At 44.0% G+C, this 24871-nt stretch overlaps 1 protein-coding gene across 1 annotated transcript in view; it reads right to left on the reverse strand.

The window, feature by feature from the left end:
* RASSF3 (Ras association domain family member 3) overlaps nucleotides 1-23791 on the reverse strand; it is a 169947-nt gene extending 146156 nt beyond the window's left edge. Inside the window, exon 1 of the mRNA XM_084639889.1 lies at nucleotides 22780-23791. Coding sequence (XP_084496015.1) covers nucleotides 22780-23134 — 355 coding nt within the window. The 5' untranslated portion in view covers nucleotides 23135-23791. The remainder of the gene's footprint in view (nucleotides 1-22779) is intronic.
* Nucleotides 23792-24871: the final 1080 nt, after the last annotated feature.

Genomic DNA, 24871 nt, shown 5'->3' on the forward strand with positions numbered 1-24871 from the left:
TGGTGTTTTATCTTCAGGGCTCAGGTATAAATGACCAGGGAGCTGAGGGTAGTCTCTGAGTCCTTGAGAGAATGAAGTGACTTGTCAATCCTCTCATTGAAGAGATTAGACTCATCAAAAGGCAGGTCCTTGATGGCATTCTGGACCTCCCTGGGGAACCCCAAAAGTGAAGCTATGATTTGTGCTTCATGACTATGGCTGTGGCTATGGCCTTAGATGCAGTATCAGCTGCATCTACTGCCACCTGGAGTGATGTTTTAGGCATCAACCAGCCCTTGTTGATGAGAACCCTGTCTTCCTGGAGAACTTTGTCTCTGAATTCCAGAAATTGGAATAATGTGAGAGAGCATATTTTGCTAACAGTGCCTGAATTGGAAGCTGGTTGATGACAATACTTTTCTCCCCGCAAGATCAAGGTATTTAGTGCCCTTATCATTTGGAGTCATCCTGGGTTGTTGTTACCTGGACCTCTCTGAAGCTGCCTGCACTACCAAAGAGTTGGGTATAGGGTGGGTAAATAGGAATGCCCCTTTAAATGGCACAAAATAGCATTTTTCAGTCTTTATCAAGGTAGGGGCACAAGGAAGCAGGGGTATGCCATACATTCCTAACAGGTTAAAAATGGCCTCCGTCGCTGTGAGGAACACCCTACAAGGACCAGAGTGTCACAGGATGTCCAAGAGACTATGCTGGGTGTCACAGGCCTCCTTGAGAGGGATCAGGAGCTCAGCTGCCACCCTCTGCAAAAGCTCCTGGTATTGCCATTGGTAATCAGGCAGAGAAGGGGATTATGGATTAATTGCCTCATCTAGTGATGAGGATTCATAGATTCATAGATATTAAGGTCAGAAGGGACCATTATGATCATCTAGTCTGACCTCCTGCACAATGCAGGCCACCGAATCTCACCCACCCACTCCTGCGATAAACCTCTCACCTATATCTGAGCTATTGAAGTCCTCAAATCATGGTTTAAAGACTTCAAGGTGCAGAGAATCCTCCAGCAAGTGACCCGTGCCCCATGCTACAGAGGAAGGTGAAAAACCCCCAGGGCCTCTTCCAATCTGCCCTGGAGGAAAATTCCTTCCCGACCCCAAATATGGCGATCAGCTGAACCCTGAGCATGTGGGCAAGATTCACCAGCCAGATACCCAGGAAAGAATTCTCTGTAGTAACTCAGATCCCACCCCATCTAACATCCCATCACAGGCCATTGGGCCTATTTACCATGAATAGTTAAAGACTAATTAATTGCCAAAATCACAGCACAGTCAGTTGGTTGGCTTCACCCAAGCTCCCACACCACAATGTTATGTAAGAACAGCCCATTGGCCGACCTGAGCAGTTCAGTGTACCCCGATTCATTTATGTCAGACTGTTTATGTGACACGGGTCATGTATGGTTTCATTGGCAAACTACCACCACATTGGTCATTAATATTTTTGCGTGGCGTGTGTACGGGAACTGCCCAAGAGACCACACAAATATGAAGAAAATGTGATGCTCAAATGTGTTTACCAGACAAAGGACAGGCCTTTGTCTAGTTCGACTTCCTCCTCCATGGACTCTAACGGAGCTGGATGGTATTTCATGGGAGAAGAGAACCAGTGCAATTCTTGTATGGCTCTGGGGCATCTAATGTTTGGATCCCAAGGACCCCAGGAAAGGCCAGAATGAAGGACTGACTGGTCGTAACCAGGAGGGGTTCATTCCAAGACCTCCAATAGTTCTGCCTGGGCTTGTCTCCCTCAGAGGGAAAAGCTTGTCAGGAATATTGGAGTCATCCAATGGAAAGGTAGGTTCCTAGCCTAATAGCGGTGCCAGCGGTACTGGAGGGAGAATGCTCTGGCTAGTGGATGTGTAAGGGAGAATCCTCTTCTCCTCAAGATGGTTTCTGCTGGTGCTGAAATACCTCTGAGGAAGACCAGTCCTGATAGAAGAGAAGATTGCCAGTAGGGTAAAGCAAAAATATACTCCAGGGAGGTAAAGGTTTCAGTCCTTCCCAGAGTTCAAGGAGACTCGGAGGTTGGAGGCAGCAGATCCGGTGCTTCCAATGTTCTGGCACTTATAGGATCCCAAATGGAATATACCAGAGGTGTAGAATGGGAATCTCCCAGTGGAGCTCCCAGTTTGAACAAGCAGGTGCTGATCTTTCGGTCTATGAGGTGAAGCTGGAGCTGGTACCAATAACTTCCCTTCTTGGATGGAAGATTTATGTGGACCTAAATCTTTAGAACCCATTTGCAAGTACTCACCCGGCTTGGAGCAAGACAGGGAGGGATCCTTTTTCTTAGAGGCAGATCTGGACAGGGATCTGTCTTGGTGCCTATGTTCATTTTCCCTCCTCTCGAGAGAGGGTTTATTAGGCTTAACAGTTTTGGCCTCTGCTCTGGAACTGATGCTTGGAAGGGTGCTGCTAACCATCTGAGGCTATTGTACAGGAGGGTCTCCCTGGTCTGGATCTGATAAGGGTCTCATGGCCTTCTCCGGGAGGTGGTTCTGCACATGGCACTCTCATCGTCCCTGGGTTCAGGAAGGGAAGGAGCAGCAGATGTTGCATTTGACAGAGATGTGAGCCTCCCCAAGGAAGTAACAGCAGCACTGGTGTTTGTAACTCATGGAGAAGGAGCAAGGGCAGAAGATACAGTTCTTAAACCTTGGGACTCTGGGCATAGTCCTCCTCTATGGGGAGAAGCTCCCCAAGAAGGGGAGGAACTATACAACTATACTAGCTATAAAAAATACTAAACGTACTAAAATTATAAATAGTAGGTCTAATCTTACTAAAAACTACTTACACTATATATTTACAAATTCAGAAGCAGAGTAGGATAGTAATGGACACAGAGGATTCCCAGGCCATGTGGAGGTAAGAAGGAACTGGAGAAGCATTGGCCTGCACAGCCATTTATGCCCTAATTTCAGAGCATGAGCAGGACAACTGCACAGGTGCAGACCAATGGACACTACTTGCTACATATCTCCGGTCTCAGACACATGGAAGGCATGTGTACCCATGTGGGGAATACACATAGGGACTAGCACTCAAAGAAGAACAAACAGGTTAACCTGCAAAATTCAACCTGAAATAAGGTTCAGTTTTTTAACCGTCAGTATTTAACCATTGGAACAAGTAATGTGGTAGACTCTCCATTACTTGAAGACTTTAAATCAAGATTGGATCTCTGTTTCTATAAGATATGCTCTATTTTGGCCATAAGTTTTGGGCACTATGAAGGAACTAGCGGGCAACACTCCAGAGCCTGTATTACACAGAAGTCAGACTAGATAATGATTCCTTCTGGCTTCAGAATCAGAAGGTGGAATCCACAAAGGAATTTAGGCATATCAACGCAGAGCATCATGGCACCTAACTTTTAGGTATCTTGGAAATCACAGGAACAATATTGTGTTCCAAGAAGCCAAGTTAGCATGTAGGCGCCCTATATAATGAATGTGCAGAGACAGGCACCAAAGAAAGTGATCCACAAAAGCTGGCATGCTAGGTGATTCCCTGTCTAAGCTACCCAATGGGAGACAGTGTTTGCTAAGCCCCACCCCTTTCTCAGTGACAGGTGCCTAAATCCAAGCTGTAGGGTGCTGCCTAGTTCTGTCACCAATGCACAAATGGGAACCCCTCTCCTGGTTTAACACTTGCACAGTTTCTCATGGGAATGAGTTAGGTGCTTGCCTTGTTCCAGAAGGAGGAAGTGATGGTGGAGTCCCAGCTTCAATTCCCTCTTCCCTGGAAGAGGGGGAGAAAGGATTGGAATTGGAGTTCTAACCACTGACCTATGACATATTCGGATGTGGGGCTCCCTCGGTCTCTCCTGTTGAAACTATTCTATTCTGGATAAATAAGAAAGAGTGATTGGGCCAGAGAGACAGAGAGAGAGCTACAATGGAACGTCATCCATTAGTTGGGGCATCCATCTGGGGAGCAGAAGATCCTGAGTCCAGCCCCCTTTCTCCAATCACTCTTTCATAAGGCCCTACTTAATTCGTGATATTGCGGATCACGCAATATTACGCTTCCACCGCAATTTTGATGCTGAATTCAGATGCAAGTATGTTACATTTTAACAGTCAGCCCCACGTGTGGCCGGGGCTCCTGCTGTCAGCCCCAGATGCAGCCTGGGCTCCCATTGTCAGCCCCACACACAGCTAGCTTTTCCAGATTACCTCAATTAATAAAGGTCCATTATTACTTTTCCGGGATTTTCCATGTCTTGTCCACAGCTCAGCCACAATTATTTGACAATCATCCTGCAATTCAAGTAGGCCCTTACCTTTTCACTATTTATCCAGAGCACAACTTCAACAGACGAGACGGAGAGAGACCTGTAATGCTGGTAGACCAGGTGCCAGCTCATGCCAAGGCCCCTCAGTCTCAACTGAACATTGACAAATACATAGCTGGAACCAGCCTGGCCCATCTGTATCTCAGTATTGTTAAAATAGGCATTAGAGTTATAAAAATGTACTTAGTGTTTAGACTTTAAGGAATGCTTGTAAATTGCTGCATGCATTAATCTCACTTATAATATCTGTATTCCGTGTTATATGGTAATATCTGAGTGTTTGCTCTGTAACTGTAAATCACCAGACAGGAGAGAAGCATTAATGAGTGTGCCGGCCAACAAAAGAAGGCCCATTAACACCAGATGAACCATTGTCGAACAGAGGACAAAATACTTGGCTGCCCCCGCCCCATGAAAAAGAGACCTACTGCAGGGCTGTTTCACTGCTGTGTAGACATCTAGGCTTGGGCTGGAGCCCAGACTCTAGGACCCTGGAAGATGGGAGAGTCCCAGAGTGCGGGCTCCAGTCCGAGCCAAGTCAACACAACACACCAATGAAATAGCCCCGCAGCCCAAGACCCATGAGCCCGAGTTGGCTGGCACAGGCCAGCCACAGGTGTCTAGTTGCTATACAGAGATACCCATAGAGTTTGCTTATTACAGAAGCTTCTATTACCTTTTGAAACTTTTGAAGACTGTAACTCATTTGTGCGTGTATGTTTACCTGTTTCAGCCTTGTAAATAACTTATTTCCTTTCTCTAGTTAATAAATCTTTAGATAGTTTATTAATTATTATTATTATAATATTGGCTACAAGTGTTGTAGCCATCTACCACAACGACAAGCTTCCCCACTTACCTACTGAATAGCTTTGCTGGATCTATTCACCTGAGCTGAAACAATAGAAATAAGTCAGGTTCCAAGAATGGGGTTCCAGAGCAATGGATCTTCTGGCTGAGCCATGGAGAAGTTGTAAGTCCCCTCCTCCCACCCATGCAACATAAGAAACCCTCTTCTTGACTGGTCATCTCATGTTGCAGCACTACAGGATGATATTTACGTTGCAACATCAAACTATTGTGACACACATTCCTTGCCAGAGCATAATTTCTTAACAGTAACAATCCTATGCCTGTCAAGCCTATGCAGTTGCTATAAAGACTGAGATAAAGACTATAAAAACTACAGTTCCTGCATATTTGTTCAGCAAATTCCACCACAGATGGTTCAGATTTCCACCTCCACTGTTCACCCGCTCCTAACAGAAACGTTCTCCTAGCAAGTAGCTATATCTTTGTGCTTTTTTTTAAAAAAAAGGTTTTCTCAGCAGACACACACACACACAGACGGGATTAAATATTAACCAGCAATCAGTAATCCATGACTCTTCCAGACTCTTGCTTCCATTTAAAAGAGTTTACAAATGAAAATCTACTGTATCTCCCTGCCTCTCCGTAACATAAAACAAGTTGTCATACAATTTAACAATTTATGCCTTTGTGAATAAACTGGCATAGCTCCAGTGGTGGGATTTTTTGTTTTGTTTTGTTTTATTTTTGTACTTTTATGTAGGTGTGAGATTAAAGGTCTTTCACACGTATTGGCCCCTATGTTTACCACTGAAATACTGAGATTTCTCATTATTTATATACCAGAAATGTAAATGTCACATTGAAACAAAGAAAACAAAGACGAAGAAGGGAAAGGAGAAAAATGGCAGAAACCTTATAAAAATATTACATGAATTATAGTTATAAGTGAAAGACATAAAAATGTGCTAAAACCAACCAAATTAACATTGCACCTGACAATCATGCTGGTGCACCAAGATGCATTACTTGGTGTATTTAAATCACTGAACACTGAACACCCTGCAGCTGTTCCATACACAATGCTCCTACTGACTTCAGTGGGAGTTACACAAGGAATGGGGCTTTGGGATTAGGATGTAACCTGTTGTTAAAGTGCCAAAATATTGCCTTCATTTTTTGGGTCCAAAACTATACAGAAAGCATGTAATGGGCAAGATGGTCTTAACCAGCTTTGTTCTCTTTTATAAACCTATGCAACTTTCTCTGTGCATTTCCTCTCTGTTAACCCATAGAAATTCTAGCATGTGATATGTTAATGCTGACCAAAGGAGCCATTTTGTCCTGGGGGATGGCAGAACAGTGAATAGCATGGATGTACCAGTTCTCCCTGCAGCTGGCCCACAGCAGTTGTAGAGCCATAGTACCATGTCCTTGACTCTCTTGTGCACTGGGAATGCCATCAGGTCAACACCCTAGAGTTTTTCAGGTACGCCTTCTTCTGTGGGAGGGAATGATACGGCCAAAAGTGTTTAATACAACAGGATCTCTATAAACCCAGTCAAATAACAAATCTTTCAAGTTGAGGAAGGAATAAATATTATTTAGATATCCTGAGATATATTACTTATTATTATAGCCTGAAAAACACTTCTAAAATAAAGACTTAAACAAAGAATTGAGTCTCATACTATATAGCTGTGTCCATGTCCAGTCCTGCCACTGTAGTAAACCAAAAATGATTTCAAGTACTCTGGCAGTGTGATCTAGTGCAGTGTTTCTCAACCTTTTGGATACCAGGGACCAGCTTGATGCCTTCCTAAACTGTATCAGGGAGATCTCAGGGACTGACGCCAATCCACGGACCAGTCGTTGAGAAACACTGATCTGGTGGACTCAGTCCAGGGCAGACAAACAGAAACTCAAGTTCTAGTCCCAATTCTAATGAACCTTGGTGAGTTTGCGTGAGTCAGTTAACCTCTTTTGTTTTTCCAATGTTCACTTCTGTAAAATGGGACTATATCAGCCTGGGATTCAAGGCAAGCCTCTCTACTTCCTTTCCCTCCTAACCTACTCCCTCCAGGATTAAACCTTCAGGCCATCTGCTTGAGAGTCATAAATACTCTAGATTTTCCCCCCACCCCAAGGATTCCTTCAGGAGCCTTTCTACTCCCTGCTACTCCCTCCCCTAACTCCACTGAGCTACTTGCTGACTTTTCTGAAGATAGAAAATCACACTGCAAAGTACAACTTTAACTTCAACCAGTTAATTTATTATTTCATTATATAACATATTATGAACATACATGCAAAACAAGTGTCTTTGCGTACATTTCAATAATATTTGTGGCTGTTTTTATTTGTTTATACTGTGCACTGTACAGTATAAAAGCTGATTTTTTTATAACTCACAATGTAAATATACAGGAGAAGTTTGCTTGCATTTTTTATAAGGTAAGTAACTTGGAGTATGTGATTTATTTTGTATTATTTGGTGTTTGGAATGTGAAGATGTCAAACCAGAATAGTGATAATGCTGAAACGAAAGTTAGAGAGGATATACATACGTTGATGTGGTTAAGTATGATGGTAATGGGCTAATTCTTGGGAAATGATGTGGTGCTTCACATTGCAACTTTAACATTCTTTAAGGTAGTTTGTTGTAGATGTACTCTTGTGTGTGTGTGTGTGTGTGTGTGTGTGTACGAATTAAATATGAATTAAACATGAAAAGCTGTTAATGGATTAAAAGAGAGCGTTATAATGGAAACAGCAAATTAATCTTAATTTTAGCCAGCTATCAGGTGCTGTTGTCATAGTAATAATAATTAATAATAAGTGACTGGTATTTGATTTGACAGTCAGCAAGAAAGGTCACTCTTGTAAGCAGTTCCATTCTAGAATACAGAGGAAAATAAAGCCAAAGGCTAGGACTGGAGAGGGGATATTGAGCAGTCTTATAATATGATTTGACACATAGCATTAGACTCAGTGGATGATAGATCACCTTGCCTGTAGACTTTGGTTTACTCTGTGCCAAAATGAGTAGATTTCTCTTTGGGAGCTTGCACAGAGCTATCTACAAAGGGAGCGGGGTCAAAGACAGAAAACAGAAAATATTACTGTGTTAACCATGAAGCATTCTTATATTATTGCATTCTAATTTGGTCAGTTTAAGACAAAATTAGTTTGAACCTACTTTACTTAGTGTAATACTGTAAGTATCCTTTTTTGAAGCTTGCATTTGGAGTTTTGAGACACTAATGAGCAAAACCAAAAAGGTGTTTGTCAATATTCAGAGCCAGCTAGGAAAAACTAAACTGTCAGCCCAAAACTCCATCCAGACAAATAAAGTGTCATTATTTACTTCCTGAGAGACGTTGCCAACCTACACTTAAATATCCTGGTAAGTCCATCCAATGAGATAGCACACTGATCTCCCACCTCAATTTCATTATCAGTCAGCAGGATTGAGGCCCTGTTGTGCTAGATGTTGTACAAATACATCTGTCCTGAAAAGCTTACTTCCCATAAAGCTTACTACTGCCCTAGGACAATCAGAGAGAGAGAGAACCACTGCAAAAGTGGCTTCTGTAGCCAAGTTAGGAGGGAGAAAGATTAACAAGGGGAAGGAAGAAACTGTCCAAGAGAAAAGGAGGGAGGAGAGAACTTGACAAGGGGAGAAGGGAAATGATGGATCCACTACAATTAAGTGCTGAATGGCCTGGAGCCCATTAGGCCAAATGACCAAGTAGCAGAACACTTTCTCTACTAAATATTGAGCAGCATGAATTGCTGTGTAACAATAGTAAAATAAAATATTCTGAATGCAAGTATGACCCATACACAATGCAATTTGATTTTCAAAAAAACATTTTTGGGATATTTCTAATGTGGAGAATCTGGATCTTGTAAGACAATTCACCTAAGAAAAAACTAAACAACCCTTTCTAGTTTGATCCAGAGGCTGTTTCAGTTCTCACTCTGTAGAATAACATTTTAAGAGCGCGCCTGGAGCCTAAATTGCTATTGTATAAAATTCAAGAGTATGTTATACACATTTGTTTCAAAGAGAAAAAAATAAATATTTTTGAGAGGAACATGTTAAAAACACTTAAGCTTTCCCTCTCCACAATCTACCTTCACTTCTTCAGGAGAGGACCTCAACCTTGTTGCTAATTAGGAGGCATTTAGAATACCCTGATACACACTGGGTTTTTATTTGTTTGTCTGTTTGATTTAGGTGTTTTTCTTTTTCCCACACACCAAAAAGACTTCTGGTTACATACATATTCTACATATTGAAGGAGAATATCTAAATCTTATATCCCTTTAATCTGCACTGAGCTTGTTATGCTTCAGTAATAGCTTTCTATTGAATATTCTGAGTATCATCATAAAATACTGTTAAAAATTAAACTTGGCTCCTTTATCCCAGGATAGCAGGGTCTGCAAGTGCTATGAGGATATTAATGAGCTCTTCACATCCTTCTCCACCACATCCTTCTGGTGGAAAAATGCAATGTCACCAATGAGCTCCAAAAGAAACTATGCCAGACCTCTAATGTCCAATGAAGACTGAGTGAACAAGGATCCTTTTGGTGATGAGAAGTGGAAAATGGAAGATCCTCTGAATGAGAGAGAGAGAAATGCAAATAGTAGATTCTTGTTTGGGGCATTTCAACTGTAAAAGACAAACCAGCACCCTACTATAACCCAATACGCTTTATGCAGCATAACGTAACAATCAAATCTAAGCAGTAAGGAAAGAACTAAAGAATATAAAAGGAACTACAAAATGGAGCCTCAATCCTGCAATCAGATCTGCCAGCATGGAAGTCAATTGAGTTCTCCAAGGGAGCAGGGGTCTGGCTGTGCAAAGATCTCTGCAGCATCAGGGCCCAAGAAAGTCTATATAGCCCAAGTTTGACATATCTTTTAGGCTGCGTCTACCCTAAGGGCTTCTGCCAACATAGCTATGTTCGTCAAGCAACAGACCTCTTCACACCCCCCAACATAGCTGTGCTGGATTAGTGTAGATGCAGCTATACCAGCAAAGATTTTACCAGTATTACTTGTCTTGTATATATTTAATTTCATATACAGAGTATGGTCTTCAGAAGCACTAGATTTCATTTCATAAGTGCCAGCTTTTAAACTGGTTTCAGAGTAACAGCCGTGTTAGTCTGTATTCGCAAAAAGAAAAGGAGTACTTGTGGCACCTTAGAGACTAACCAATTTATTTGAGCATGAGCTTTCGTGAGCTACAGCTCACTTCATACTCTAGGGTACAGATGTGGGGACCTGCATGAAAAACCTCCTAAGCTTATCTTTACCAGCTTAGGTCAAAACTTCCCCAAGATACAAAATATTACACCCGTTATCCTTGGACTGGCCGCTACCACCACCAAACTAATACTGGTTACTGGGGAAGAGCTGTTTGGACGCGTCCTTCCCCCCAAAATACTTCCCAAAACCTTGCTCCCCACTTCCTGGACAAGGTTTGGTAAAAAGCCTCACCAATTTGCCTAGGTGACTACAGACCCAGACCCTTGGATCTTAAGAACAATGAACAATCCTCCCAACACTTCCACACCCCCTTTTCTGGGAAATGTTGGATAAAAAGCCTCACCAATTTGCATAGGTGACCACAGACCCAAACCCTTGGATCTGAGTGTCTGGCAGTTCCCAGAACTGCTTCATCACTTAATGCTTAAAAGGAATGGCTTATTCTTAACTGATGACGCCTCTAAATATCATCTGATTTAATCTTTTCCTAAAGTTGGGACTCTCCTCTGTATAGACAGTTAGGTTCCCTAACTTGTCTTTGTTCAGATACGCAATGATTTGCATATTTTAAAAGTATACTTATAATAATCACAAAATATAGCATATGGAAATACACACCCATGCTGTTAATAAGGCCAAAAAAAAACCAAAAAACATTTAATCACCATGGATAAATTTCCTGAAAATAATCAGTGACATTTTTCTATGATTTAATGAACCAGTGTATTATAAATAATAATGCCAACCTCCAGACTGAGGAAAGGGAAAAAGAAAAACTATTCCAGAGATGTGTGCACTAGGAAATGTAGAGCTAGTATATACAAAATCACTCACTTTACTCCCATTGCAACAAGCATGCATCCACTCTGTGACATTGCACTCCATATGATTTTATGACAATATGCTGATGAGTGTGAGTATAATGTAACTGGAATATGCTTAATGCAAAAGGTCTCTTATAAGGTATTATTACAAAGCTTATAATCTACTGAGTGTGGGTCATCCAATTTGTATAAATGTACCATTCTTGTATCTGAAACTAGAAATATGAAATATAAACTCTGAGGTCCTATTGTAATTATGCAAAGTGTGGGCCATTAATGGTGTTTTGGAATCTTGATGGCTCCTATCAACTAGGACAACTAGTTGTAAATGGCTCTGTTTACTTGCAAACCTTCCTGTGAGTCAGGCCAGGAAGAATGAAGGCTTGCAGTCTCCCAGGACATGTGACCATGTCACCTGGTACTGGAATCCATCTTAAACCTGCTTTTCCATTTAGGAGGGGGGGCAGGGTCCCAGAGAAACAAAATATTCCTGCCTTGTGCCAAAGCTATATAAGGGGGTAGAAAAGAAAAAAAGGGGCTGCAGTCTTGAGAAATCCCCTATCTAGCACCTGAGCTGGAACAAGGACTGTACCGGGGAAAGGATTGGGCCCAGACTACAAACGAGTCTAGTCTGTGAAAGAAGCTTATTGGAATATATCTGAGGGTAAGATTTACCTGCATTTCGTTTCGTACTATATTAGGCTTAGACTTGCATGTTTTTGTTTTATTTTGCTTGGTAATTTACTTAGTTCTGTCTGTTATTACTTGGAACCACTTAAATCCTACTTGTTATACTTAATAAAATCACTTTTGTTTATTAATTAACCCAGAGTAAGCAATTAATTCCTGGGGGAGTAAACAGCTGTGCATCTCTCTCTATCAGTGTTACAGAGGGTGGACAATTTATGAGTTTACCCTGTATAAGCTTTATACAGAGTAAAATGGATTTATTTGAGGTTTGGATCCGATTGGGAGCTGGGTGTCTGGGTGCTAAAGACAGGAGAACTTCTTAAGCTGTTTTCAGTTAAGTCTGCAGCTTTTGGGGGATGTGGTTGAGACCTGGGTCTGTGTTTGCAGCAGGCTAGCCTGTCTGGCTCAACAAGACAAAGTACTGAAGCTGGCAGGGAAAATGGGCTCAGAGGTAGTCTCAGCACATCAGGTGGCAGTCCCAAGGGGGTCTCTGTGACCAAACCCATCACACAATCCATGAACCAGATTAAAAAAAATGTTGTTCTTCCAAACCCACAAACAATATTCCAACTCCTGGCAGCCTAAAGTTAAGAATCTGTCTTTTCCACCTAACAATATAAACACCTATTTTTTTCCCCAAATGCCAGAACAGGTCACATGATACAAGAACACCACATTTTCTACATAACACTAAATTATGATGCCAATAGCAAAACTCAAGCAATTAGTGATTATTACTTCATTGAATTCTTACATTCAATATTTTGGATCTTTAAAAAAAAAAGACAAAAACTGTATTTTATTATAACTCATTAAATCAAGTTAGTTTCAATCTGAATAATCCAGACCACACAAGTCTCAAACCAATTTGTCCGTACAGGTCAAATTAGACAACAGCATTATGCATATCTGGAGTATCTGTCTATTTCTTAATCTGGAAAATTAGGAATGGGAAGGTTAGGAGGGCTGTGTGCAGCTTAGGTCTCCTAAAAAATGAAAGACTTCTCTTGAAAAGTAACCCAAAACAGCAACAAGGGCTCAACCACAAAGTCCCTTGTTAACAGAAGTAGTTCATAACACTTGATTTGTCTTTCTGGGCTGATGTCCTTCCAGATAAAGATACAATCAGTGTTGTTTTAGTTTATTCTAAGAAATACAATCTGCTTCTTTGCTGATTGAATAATGTGCACCTTGTCCCTTTGCTTCTGAAATTGAAGAACTTTTTCCTTTGAATTGTAGGTTTCAATCCTGATCTTATTCATTCAAGTTGTTCAAAAATATGTTTCAGTCTGTATCAGATGTCTGAAAACAAAAAGTTACAAGACTTTTGGGTAGGGGGTTGGACTAGATGACCTCCTGAAGTCCCTTCCAACCCTGATTTTGTATGATTCCCCACAAAACATCAGGTTCCTTAGTATTTAGTTGTGAGGGAGCCAGATGCAGCAGGGGCAGTCTCCTAGCAACACACTGGACACAGCTGATCTTTACAGGGGCTGACTAATTGACTGCACTTCCTGATTGATGGAGGGGTGGAGCTAACTACTATTAAACCCAGCAACAGCCACAACTTGCTGACTGCTCAATGTGTTTCCTAGCCACAGTAGTGCTTGGTCCTGCTTCCTGTGCCTCCTCCTGCCCAACCTGCTCTTATGCCTGTGTCAGACCCTACCCTTCTCCATCCTTGATACCCCCTGGCTCTGCTTCCTGACCAAGTCTCTGGCTCAGGTATTTGGCTTCTGATCATGGTTCTGACCCTCTCAGTTCTGCTCTTGACCATGCCCTGGGGTATCCTGTGGCCCTGATTCTTGGCTCTGCTCTAAACTCCAGGCCTGGCTAACCCCATGGCTCTGACCATTAGCCCTGACTGAGTTCTGACCTGCCATCCCGGTCATGTCCTTGACAGTCCTTCAGGTAATGTAGTAATTCTGTATTATTATTTGTACTGTGGTAGGGCCCAAAAGCCTCAATGAAGATCATGGCCCCATTGTGCTAAATACAACAGACACAAAGACAATCCCTGATACAAAGATCTTGCGGTCATTTTCTCTTAGTTGGTACTACATGCATGGCTGTGCACACACACTATTTTAGTGCATTGTCTTGATATGGCCATAAAGAACTTGCTGAGTTAATTTTATTTTGACATTCTCTTTAATTGTATGTTCCTTTGTCTACAGTGAGAGCACCTCAAACTCTGATGTTGTCTGAACTGTCAAGCCAAACAGATTTGATCCTGGTCATAAGTTGGATGGATGGAAAAAACTTTAAAAAAGAAAACAAAAAACCCCAAACAAAAAAAACCCAACCACCTCTGGTGATCCTGGAATATCTTGGTGATTTGGTACATGGTTACTTCTTTCCCAGTAGCATACCAATGATCCAGCTGGGAGATGCTGCTGTGTTGGAGGTGCTGACTTTCAAATGAGACATACAACAACCCTTGTGGCCATTAGAGAACCCAAGACATTTTTGGCAAAAGTAAGGCTGTTAGTCCTGACATCTTAGTCTAGTTTTTGTTTAGGTAAACTACATTGTGATTAACTAAATTCTGAGTTTTAATATAATGTTGTTGTTTTTCACTTCCTTTTCTAAAATGTCGTGTAATGGTGTGGTCTACTGTTTAACACACTGGGTACATACCATTTTAGTGGTGGGTAAAGTGAGTTTTAAAGCATTTAGGAATTCCTCTGACTGCTAAATTCTGTATAACTATGGAAACATTTATAGGTTATTGGAATTGCAATATCAGACCTAGCCTGCTAGTCAGCCAGTCCTCCCTCTGCTTCAGCTGTCAGAACATCTCATTGTTGAATTGTGGCAATATAACACAAGTGAGTTCCCCTTGCAGGATTCAATGATACAGTGGTAAAAATGCCTGGACCTTGCAACTTCCACCATTGCTACTACTGTACTGGCATAGCTGTACTGGTAAGGTAACTCCCTTCTCTTCATGTGCCAATATATTTATGAAAAAAGAAAAGGAGGACTTGTGGCACCTTAGAGACTAACCAATTTATTAGAGCATAAGCTTTCGTGAGCTACAGCTCACTTCCTCAGATGCATATCGTGGAAACTGCAGCAGGCTTTATATATACACAGAGAATATGAAACAATACCTATTCCCACCCCACTGTCCTGCTGGTAATAGCTTATCTAAAGTGATTTCCAGCACAAATCCAGGTTTTCTCACCCTCCACCCCCCCACACAAATTCACTCTCCTGCTGGTGATAGCCCATCCAAAGTGACAACTCTTTACACAATGTGCATGACAATCAAGCTGGGCTATTTCCTGCATAAATCCAGGTTCTCACATCCCCCCACCCCCATACACACACAAACTCACTCTCCTGCTGGTAATAGCTCATCCAAACTGACCACTCTTCAAGTTAAAATCCAAGTTAAACCAGAACATCTGGGGGGGGGGGGTAGGAAAAAACAAGAGGAAACAGGCTACCTTGCATAATGACTTAGCCACTCCAAGTCTCTACAAAGATGGACTACAAGCCGTCAAGAACACTATCCCCGATAATGTCACGGCTAACCTGGTGGCTGAACTTTGTGACTTTGTCCTTACCCATAACTACTTCACATTTGGGGACAATGTATACCTTCAGATCAGCGGCACTGCTATGGGTACCCGCATGGCCCCACAGTATGCCAACATTTTTATGGCTGATTTAGAACAACGCTTCCTCAGCTCTCGTCCCCTAAAGCCCCTACTCTACTTGCGCTATATTGATGACATCTTCATCATCTGGACCCATGGAAAAGAAGCCCTTGAGGAATTCCACCATGATTTCAACAATTTCCATCCCACCACCAACCTCAGCCTGGTCCAGTCCACACAAGAGATCCACTTCCTGGACACTACAGTGCTAATAAACAATGGTCACATAAACACCACCCTATACCGGAAACCTACTGACCGCTATTCCTACCTGCATGCCTCCAGCTTTCACCCTGACCACACCACACGATCCATCGTCTACAGCCAAGCTCTGCGATACAACCGCATTTGCTCCAACCCCTCAGACAGAGACAAACACCTACAAGATCTCTGTCAAGCTTTCTTACAACTACAATACCCACCTGCAGAAGTAAAGAAACAGATTGATAGAGCCAGAAGAGTTCCCAGAAGTTACCTACTACAGGACAGGCCTAACAAAGAAAATAACAGAACGCCACTAGCCGTCACCTTCAGCCCCCAACTAAAACCCCTCCAACGCATTATTAAGGATCTACAACCTATCCTAAAGGATGACCCAACACTCTCACAAATCTTGGGAGACAGGCCAGTCCTTGCCTACAGACAGCCCCGCAACCTGAAGCAAATACTCACCAACAACCACATACCACACAACAGAACCACTAACCCAGGAACTTATCCTTGCAACAAAGCCCGTTGCCAACTGTGCCCACATATCTATTCAGGGGACACCATCACAGGGCCTAATAACATCAGCCACACTATCAGAGGCTCGTTCACCTGCACATCCACCAATGTGATATATGCCATCATGTGCCAGCAATGCCCCTCTGCCATGTACATTGGTCAAACTGGACAGTCTCTACGTAAAAGAATAAATGGACACAAATCAGATGTCAAGAATTGTAACATTCATAAACCAGTCGGAGAACACTTCAATCTCTCTGGTCACGCGATCACAGACATGAAGGTCGCTATCTTAAAACAAAAAAACTTCAAATCCAGACTCCAGCGAGAAACTGCTGAATTGGAATTCATTTGCAAATTGGATACTATTAATTTAGGCTTAAATAGAGACTTGGAGTGGCTAAGTCATTATGCAAGGTAGCCTGTTTCCTCTTGTTTTTTCCTACCCCCCCCCCCCCCAGATGTTCTGGTTTAACTTGGATTTTAACTTGAAGAGTGGTCAGTTTGGATGAGCTATTACCAGCAGGAGAGTGAGTTTGTGTGTGTATGGGGGTGGGGGGATGTGAGAACCTGGATTTATGCAGGAAATAGCCCAGCTTGATTGTCATGCACATTGTGTAAAGAGTTGTCACTTTGGATGGGCTATCACCAGCAGGAGAGTGAATTTGTGTGGGGGGGTGGAGGGTGAGAAAACCTGGATTTGTGCTGGAAATCACTTTAGATAAGCTATTACCAGCAGGACAGTGGGGTGGGAATAGGTATTGTTTCATATTCTCTGTGTATATATAAAGCCTGCTGCAGTTTCCACGATATGCATCTGAGGAAGTGAGCTGTAGCTCACGAAAGCTTATGCTCTAATAAATTGGTTAGTCTCTATGGTGCCACAAGTCCTCCTTTTCTTTTTGCGAATACAGACTAACACGGCTGCTACTCTGAAACCTGTCAATATATTTATGCTGTATCTAATAATTTTCACTCCATGCATCTGAAGAAGTGGGGGTTTTTACCCACGAAAGCTTATGCCCAAATAAATCTGTTCATCTTTAAGGTGCCACCAGACTCCTCATTGTGTTTGTGGATACAGACTAACATGGCTACCCCTCTGATAGAGATATCTCTGTCTACATTGGCACAATTGGACCCAGTCTCACTACTGTACTTTAATCACAAGACTATCCTGCCTCTCCAAATACCACAGCTGATGGAGGGGAATTCATACTTGGGAATACTCACATATATACTCTACAAATAGTCAGTCAGTTTTTTGGGAACTAGAGTAGAGTGAAAGATCAGAACCCTGATGTCTCTTTGTGTGCCCCCTACTTCTTGTTGCTGATTCATTTAATTTTCACCACGATAGTTACAAAATGCAACTCAATCTGGCAACAAGAAGGAAGATGAGGAGGAGCTGAGGAAAGGAGTGGCGATAACTTGCCTCTAGAATGTCACTAGGGGAGACTTACACATCCAAATATTGTGTAAATATAGACATATCTTAAGAGTGAGGAGATCTGAATTTTTGTTCTGGCTCTATCAGAGATGATTTTCCCAAAGCCACAGAAGACAATAACCTCTCTATCTCAGCTTCCCAATAAATAAAATGGGAATTATAATAGCATGGGCAAACTCATTAATGGTCCAGATCCTCAGCAGGTTCAAATCAGTGTATTTAAGTTAGTGAATATATGACAATTGATAGCAGGTGAGGACCTGGCCCAATGTTTAGAAAGTGTTGTAAGATCCTCAAATGGAAGGGATGATAGATAAATATAAACCATTACTATTGGATCTAGTTTAGTTTCAGTCCTCTAAATATTTGCAGAAGGGTAGGCTGTAAAAAATATGATGCTGATGGCCATGGTATGTAATTACCATTTTCCAGTTTTGACGTAAAATCATTCACCATGTGCTTGCTTTTCCCAGCCCCCATCCTTTCTCCAGGATTTTCTAGTATTTTGGGCTTTGGTTTGAGTGCATGCTGAAAAAAATAAAGCCAATGACTGCCTCAATACAAGAAAAATATTACAAAACTGTGACGTATCAGCTTCTTGAAATATCTGTGTATCTGAGCTATTGTTTACAGCTTTTAAAAAGATGTATTCGTGTAGAGGTTATAAATTATTTATCTGCCCATTTCCTGTGCTACTGAAACCGCAATTTGACAGAACTGCTTGAAGTACTGTAAGTCATAAAGATGGAGCTAGTTTTAGAGAAGATATAATCACTGAAAGCTGTGTCTGTGCAAGGAAAGTTTCGCTGGAGGATATATTATCAAGGCTGAAATCTTAAGGGTTTTTTTCCTGCTAGCAACAGAATATTTGATCCATCACATAAGCTAATAAATACCACATTTTTTTTAAAATGTCAATTTTTATATAAAAACATTATGGGTCCTCTCATAATTATACCAAACCTAAATTGTTTTTCACACACAGTCAAGTTATATATATAGTCTAATTCAAACCAATAGCGTACTGCATAAAGCTGGAGCGCCAAGGAGAATAATTAAAGCAACTCTTACACTTAACAGAAAACAATACAAGTTTACTACCATCTCTTCAACCAGAATGGAATGTTATATAAGAAAATTATCCTTTGATCTTTCTGTCCTTCCCTGAGTTTCAAATATCAGGTGCTAATCGAAGGCAAAGGAGATTATGGTTCATGCAGTCTAACACTTCAGTCCATTGAGGATTACACTAGGTTAATCTCAGTAGCACAGTATGACAACTCTTTCAGTTTTTTGAACTGGAACTATTTCACTAAGAATGGATCTCACAGCAAGCATCATACAAGGAGAACTTTGCCCCTCAATATACTGTATACAAGTATTAAAACTGAATAAGATGCATAGGGGTGTTGATACAATAGCAGCTAAAGCAGAAGCAGTGATCGGATATGGAGGCAACTACCCTCTCATTAGCCTTTTCCTTGTCTTCACTGGCTTTTTCCCTAAAATTTCCCAATGTTGCCAACCCTATTGCACCCCTATTACAGTGGGAGATGTAGTTTAGACAAGGTAGCTCTCACATTGTCTAGACTTGCTCAGATCAGGATTAGATGGCATGATGGTAAAAATGCAAGCAACTCACCGTGTGCAATAAAACTCCCACTGTTCCTACCACCATTAGGACTACAGTACTGTAAGCAATAAAGTGAAATTTTAGAAACAAAGGCTAGTATAGTCACAAGCATAGAGGTGGGCCTTACCAAACATGGTAGAGCGACATTGGTAGGATAGTGTGGGGGAGCTTGCACTGCAGCAGCTCATCCTACTCCTGTTATGTGACAAAAAGAAAACTTCAGACTGCAAGGATGTTAAGCTAGCATTGTTCACAAGCACTAAATTAAAAATTTTAAACAGAACATTTTCCTAAAATAACAAATAACAACAAGGAGGTGTGTGTATGTACTTTATATTACAGTTTTGTAATTAAAATGAAAGAACTGAAGAATGGAAAAATTAGTTAGTATTTCAGCTGGTAGAAGAAAAGGACATCTTAGTCTAAAATGAGTTATGAGAAGCTGAAGACTAGCTAGTGAAAGTGCACAAATTAGAAACCTAGTTAATGGCATATTGTCTCTATAGAGGACACATGAAAACTCAAGTGTATGGGAGTTGACTACAGTATATGACTACTCTTCATTGTACAGATAATGTGCAGGAATTGGGTAGTACTCCTTCAAAGAGGTTGCTGGCCCTCTAGCCCTCATTTGTCTTTTGTGTTTCAGAAGCTACCACAACCCAGCCACAGCAGCAGTGTATATATGTAGCTAGGGCGCTTGGCCTTACATATTGTGTATAGTTATTTGGATCTTACTGTGCCCATGTGGTTCCTTCACATTAGGTTTGTTGTGTAAACAGCAAAAATACATATCAGTACCCCTCTGAAGAAACCTGAACCAGTGTCCTATCCCATCTCAATTCCTAATTTTAATACACATAAACAGAAAAAAGGCATTTTCAGTGTTAACATCAGATTACAAATGTGATCCTAAAATGACAAAAATTAGCAGGTGGCTGCAAGGGCAAGTGTAGTATCTGAAGCTACTTTTAACTCATTTTGTAAAACTGAGTAGGCTTCAGACTGATGGTATCTCTTCAACGAACTTAAGATACTTACTGCAGAAAACCAGATCGAGGATGTACCACAAACCTGTCCATGTTTCAGAGTAACAGCCGTGTTAGTCTGTATTCGCAAAAAGAAAAGGAGTACTTGTGGCATCTTAGAGACTAACCAATTTATCTGAGCATAAGCTTTTGTGAGCTACAGCTCACTTCATCGGATGCATACTGTGGAAAGTTTAGAAGATCTTATTATATACACACAAAGCATGAAACAATACCTCCTCCCACCCCACTCTCCTGCTGGTAATAGCTTATCTAAAGTGATCACTCTCCTTACACTGTGTATGATAATCAAGTTGGGCCATTTCCAGCACAAATCCAGGTTTTCTCACCCCCACAGCCCCACACAAACTCACTCTCCTGCTGGTAATAGCTTATCCAAAGTGACCACTCTCCTTACTCTCCATTTCCAGCACAAATCCAGGGTTTAACAAGAATGTCGGGGGGGGGGGGTAGGAAAAAACAAGGGGAAATAGGCTACCTTGCATAATGACTAAGCCACTCATTATGCAAGGTAGCCTATTTCCCCTTGTTTTTTCCTACCCCCCCCCCTCCAGACATTCTTGTTAAACCCTGGATTTGTGCTGGAAATGGCCCACCTTGATTATCATACACAATGTAAGGAGAGTGGTCACTTTGGATAAGCTATTACCAGCAGGAGAGTGAGTTTGTGTGGGGGGGGGGGGTGAGAAAACCTGAATTTGTGCTGGAAATGGCCCAACTTGATTATCATACACATTGTAAGGAGAGTGATCACTTTAGATAAGCTATTACCAGCAGGAGAGTGGGGTGGGAGGAGGTATTTTTTCATGCTTTGTGTGTATATAATAAGATCTTCTAAACTTTCCACAGTTTGCATCCGATGAAGTGAGCTGTAGCTCATGAAAGCTTATGCTCAAATAAATTGGTTAGTCTCTAAGGTGCCACAAGTACTCCTTTTCTTTTTGCAAACCTGTCCATGGTGTCAGTGATCTGAAGAAAACACATTTGTCTGGACTGAATCTCAGGACTGCTTCAGGGAAGGTTAGTTTGATCCATAGCACACACTTCCATAAATTATATCACAAATCTGTTGTATCTAAGGTATGTACTATGGTGTTCTGCTAAAAGGAGGAAGTATAGATTGAAAATTGGGTTGCAAAACGGCTCTACTAAGCAAGATAAAATTAGTTTCAGAGCACCAAGTTAAAAACCACCTCAGATCTCCTTCCAGTCTTCACACACAAAATCAAGTTCACAGAGCATAACTATTGTTTTCCTTCTAGTGGTTTTGTTACATGTACAAACTTTCAAAAACACACCTATACAAATATATGAAGTATGCTATTGGAGCAATGACAAAATAAAAATGAGACTGAAAATGATGGAGATGTAACTAAAACTAGTTGAGATCTCAAGAAAATGGTTGTACTTAAAACCCAATAGTTGGCTTTCCTCTTCCCCACATCAGAAATAATAAAAAAATAAAACCCTGCTACCGGAAAACATGCTGCAAGGACAACCCTGTGATGGCAGAGGGATGAACTAGATGACCTAATACATTTTCCTTCTCTAATTTCTAGAATATGAAAAATTATAATAATTACAATGATTCTACCTACAACAGTTCTGGGTAATACAGAAGTCAGAGCTGGGCAAGATCTAGAAAATCATAATCCATTCCTCTGCCAATATAAAATTGTTCCCTATTGTGTGTTTTCAGTTTTTTGTCTAGTCTAGTTTTAAGTGTTCCAAGTCATGAAGCTCCCACCACGCCCTTTGGGTAACTATTCCACAGGAACAGATCTCAACATTAGCCAGTTTTTCCTGATGTACAACCTAAATGTTTCTGTTAAATTCCACCCTATTACTCAGTCACCCTGTATTTCCTTGTAACCACCCTAAGCAGCTTCTTGCCCTCCTAAGTGTTTACACCAGCAAATACTTGTAGATATTTCTCATGTCATTAGATGCCTTACAATCCTATTTCATAACTTGTCACCTGGCTTAAGCACAACTGTGACCAAACTAGGTTCCCAGTCAGCTTTAGCTGGTTCATGTCAGGTACCCAGCCATGTTCAAAGGCCCTGTGCAAGGCGAGGTACAGACCTAGACCATGGAGTTTTGTTTGAACATGGCTCTAACCCAACATCGCCCTGTCCCTGGCGGGGGAAGGAGGGGAACAGAAAGGAGGAGAAGGGGGGAAGGAGGAAAGCTGAGACCACTGGAGAAGAGGGGGTGAGAAAAGCAGAAGGAGAAGAGGAGGCAGGACAAGACGGGGGAAGGGGGAAGAGAGAAGACGCCAAGGGCAGGGGAGAGGGCGAGGGAGGCCACCAGCGCTGGAGGGGGGGGAGGCTCTCACCCGCGCACCGCAGGCTCTGGGAGAAGATGAAGTGGCAGCAGAGGTCGCACCAGGTCCTCACCGCCTCCTGCAGCCTGAAGCGGTGCCGCTGCCCTTCGGGCTCGGGCTCGAAGATGGTCCGAACGTGGCGGGGGCGCTGCGGGCCGGGTCGCCGGCGGCCGCAGAGCGGGCCCGGGGCTGCGGCTCTGCCCGCGCAGGGCTGCGGCGGCGGCTGCTCCCCCAGCGGCATGAAGAGCTCCAGGGCCGGCAGCGCGGGGGGCCCGGCCGCCCGGGGCGCCCTCACCACCGGCACTCGCGGCAGCCTCCTCCTCTTCGCCCGCGGGAGCCCGCGGGGCTCGGGGGCCGCCGCCGCCATGCGCAGCCCGCAGCTTCGGGAGGCGCCTCAGGCAGGACGCGCCGCCTGGGCTCGCCCGGCTGCAGCCGCCCAGGCAGGAGGCACCGCGCAGCCTGTGGCGGCACCTGCCCAGGGCGGGCGCTGAGCAGACCAGGGCCGAGCCCCGTCCATCCTCTGCCAGCGCCTGGGCTGGGAGGCGGGACTGGGGTCACAGGGCCCCTCTGCCAGTGCCCAGGGGAGTGTGTGTGTGTGGGGGGGGGGTCGTGTCCCACGCTGCCTCCTCCCCGGGAATCAGGTGTCACCACAGCCAGGGCAGCGCTCGGAGACGGCGGCCGGATCCGGTGTCACAGAGCCCCCCTCCCTGCTCTGCCCGGCCCTGCTGGTGGGAGCGGAGCAGCTGGAGGGCAGGGACCCGGTTTACTCGTGTCAGTCTCTGCGATGGGCTGTTCAGCCTCGGAAGGGGAATGAACAGACGGCACCGTGCAGAGGGCAGGAGAGGGCCGAGGACTCTCCGACCAGAAAAATGGCACGTGACCATCTAGACGCCTAGGACTGGAAGGGACCTGGAGACGTATCCGGCCCGCCAGCCGCTTTAATCCGGCCCTCTGGCTCCCACTGGGGGGTGGGGTCTGGGGCTTGCCCCCTCCGGCGCCGCAGTCAGGGAGCAGGGTCCGGGGCCGCGCCACGGGAGGGTCCTGGAAGCAGCTGCATGGTCCCCCACCCCCCCTCCGGCTCCTACGTCATAGGGGCAGTCAGGGGCCTCCGCTCTGCAGGCTGCCCGCGCCCCAAGCACCGCCCCTGCAGCTCCCATTGGCCGGGAGCCAAAGCCAATGGGAGCTGCCGGGGCGGTGCCTGCGGACGGGGCAGCGTGCAGTGCCGCCGGGCTGTGCCTCAGGGAGAAGCAGGAGAAGGGAAATGCCCAGTGGTGGATTTAGAGTTAGTGCGGCCCTGTGCTCAGCTTCATCTTCCTTCCCCCTGCCCTCTTTTTTCATTTTTTTCCTGCATTCTCCTTCTGGGGCTCAGGGTTGGGGGTGCAGGGTCTAGGAGGGAGTTAAGGTGTGGGAGCGGACTGGGGCTGCAGGGTCTGGGTGGGAGGTAGGGTGCAGGAGGGGGCTCAGGATTGGGAGTGCAGGGTCTAGGAGGGAGTTAAGGTGTGGGAGCGGACTGGGGCTGCAGGGTCTGGGTGGGAGGTAGGGTGCGGGAGGGGGCTCAGGATTGGGAGTGCAGGGTCTAGGAGGGAGTTAGGGTGTGGGAGCGGACTGGGGCTGCAGGGTCTGGGTGGGAGGTAGGGTGCGGGAGGGGGCTCAGGATTGGGAGTGCAGGGTCTAGGAGGGAGTTATGGTGTGGGAGCGGACTGGGGCTGCAGGGTCTGGGTGGGAGGTAGGGTGCGGGAGGGGGCTCAGGATTGGGAGTGCAGGGTCTAGGAGGGAGTTAAGGTGTGGGAGCGGGCTGGGGCTGCAGGGTCTGGGTGGGAGGTAGGGTGCGGGAGGGGGCTCAGGATTGGGAGTGCAGGGTCTAGGAGGGAGTTAAGGTGCAGGAACAGGCTGGGGATGGGGCATCTGGCCAGGGGGATGGGGTGCGGAGCACCTACCTGTGGCATCTCCCGTTTGGTGCGGTGGTGCAGGTGGAGGAAGTTCAGGTGGCTCCGTGTGGTCCTGTGCTTGCCCCGCATGCACCACCTCCCGCAGCTCCCATTGGCCATGATTCTCAGAGCCGCCTCCACCCCGACCCTCCACCAGGCAGGACTGGAACGCAAGG

This window comes from Lepidochelys olivacea (genome assembly GCF_965140295.1).
Source record: "Lepidochelys olivacea isolate rLepOli2 genome assembly, chromosome: 1".
NCBI classification, from domain to species: domain Eukaryota; kingdom Metazoa; phylum Chordata; order Testudines; family Cheloniidae; genus Lepidochelys; species Lepidochelys olivacea.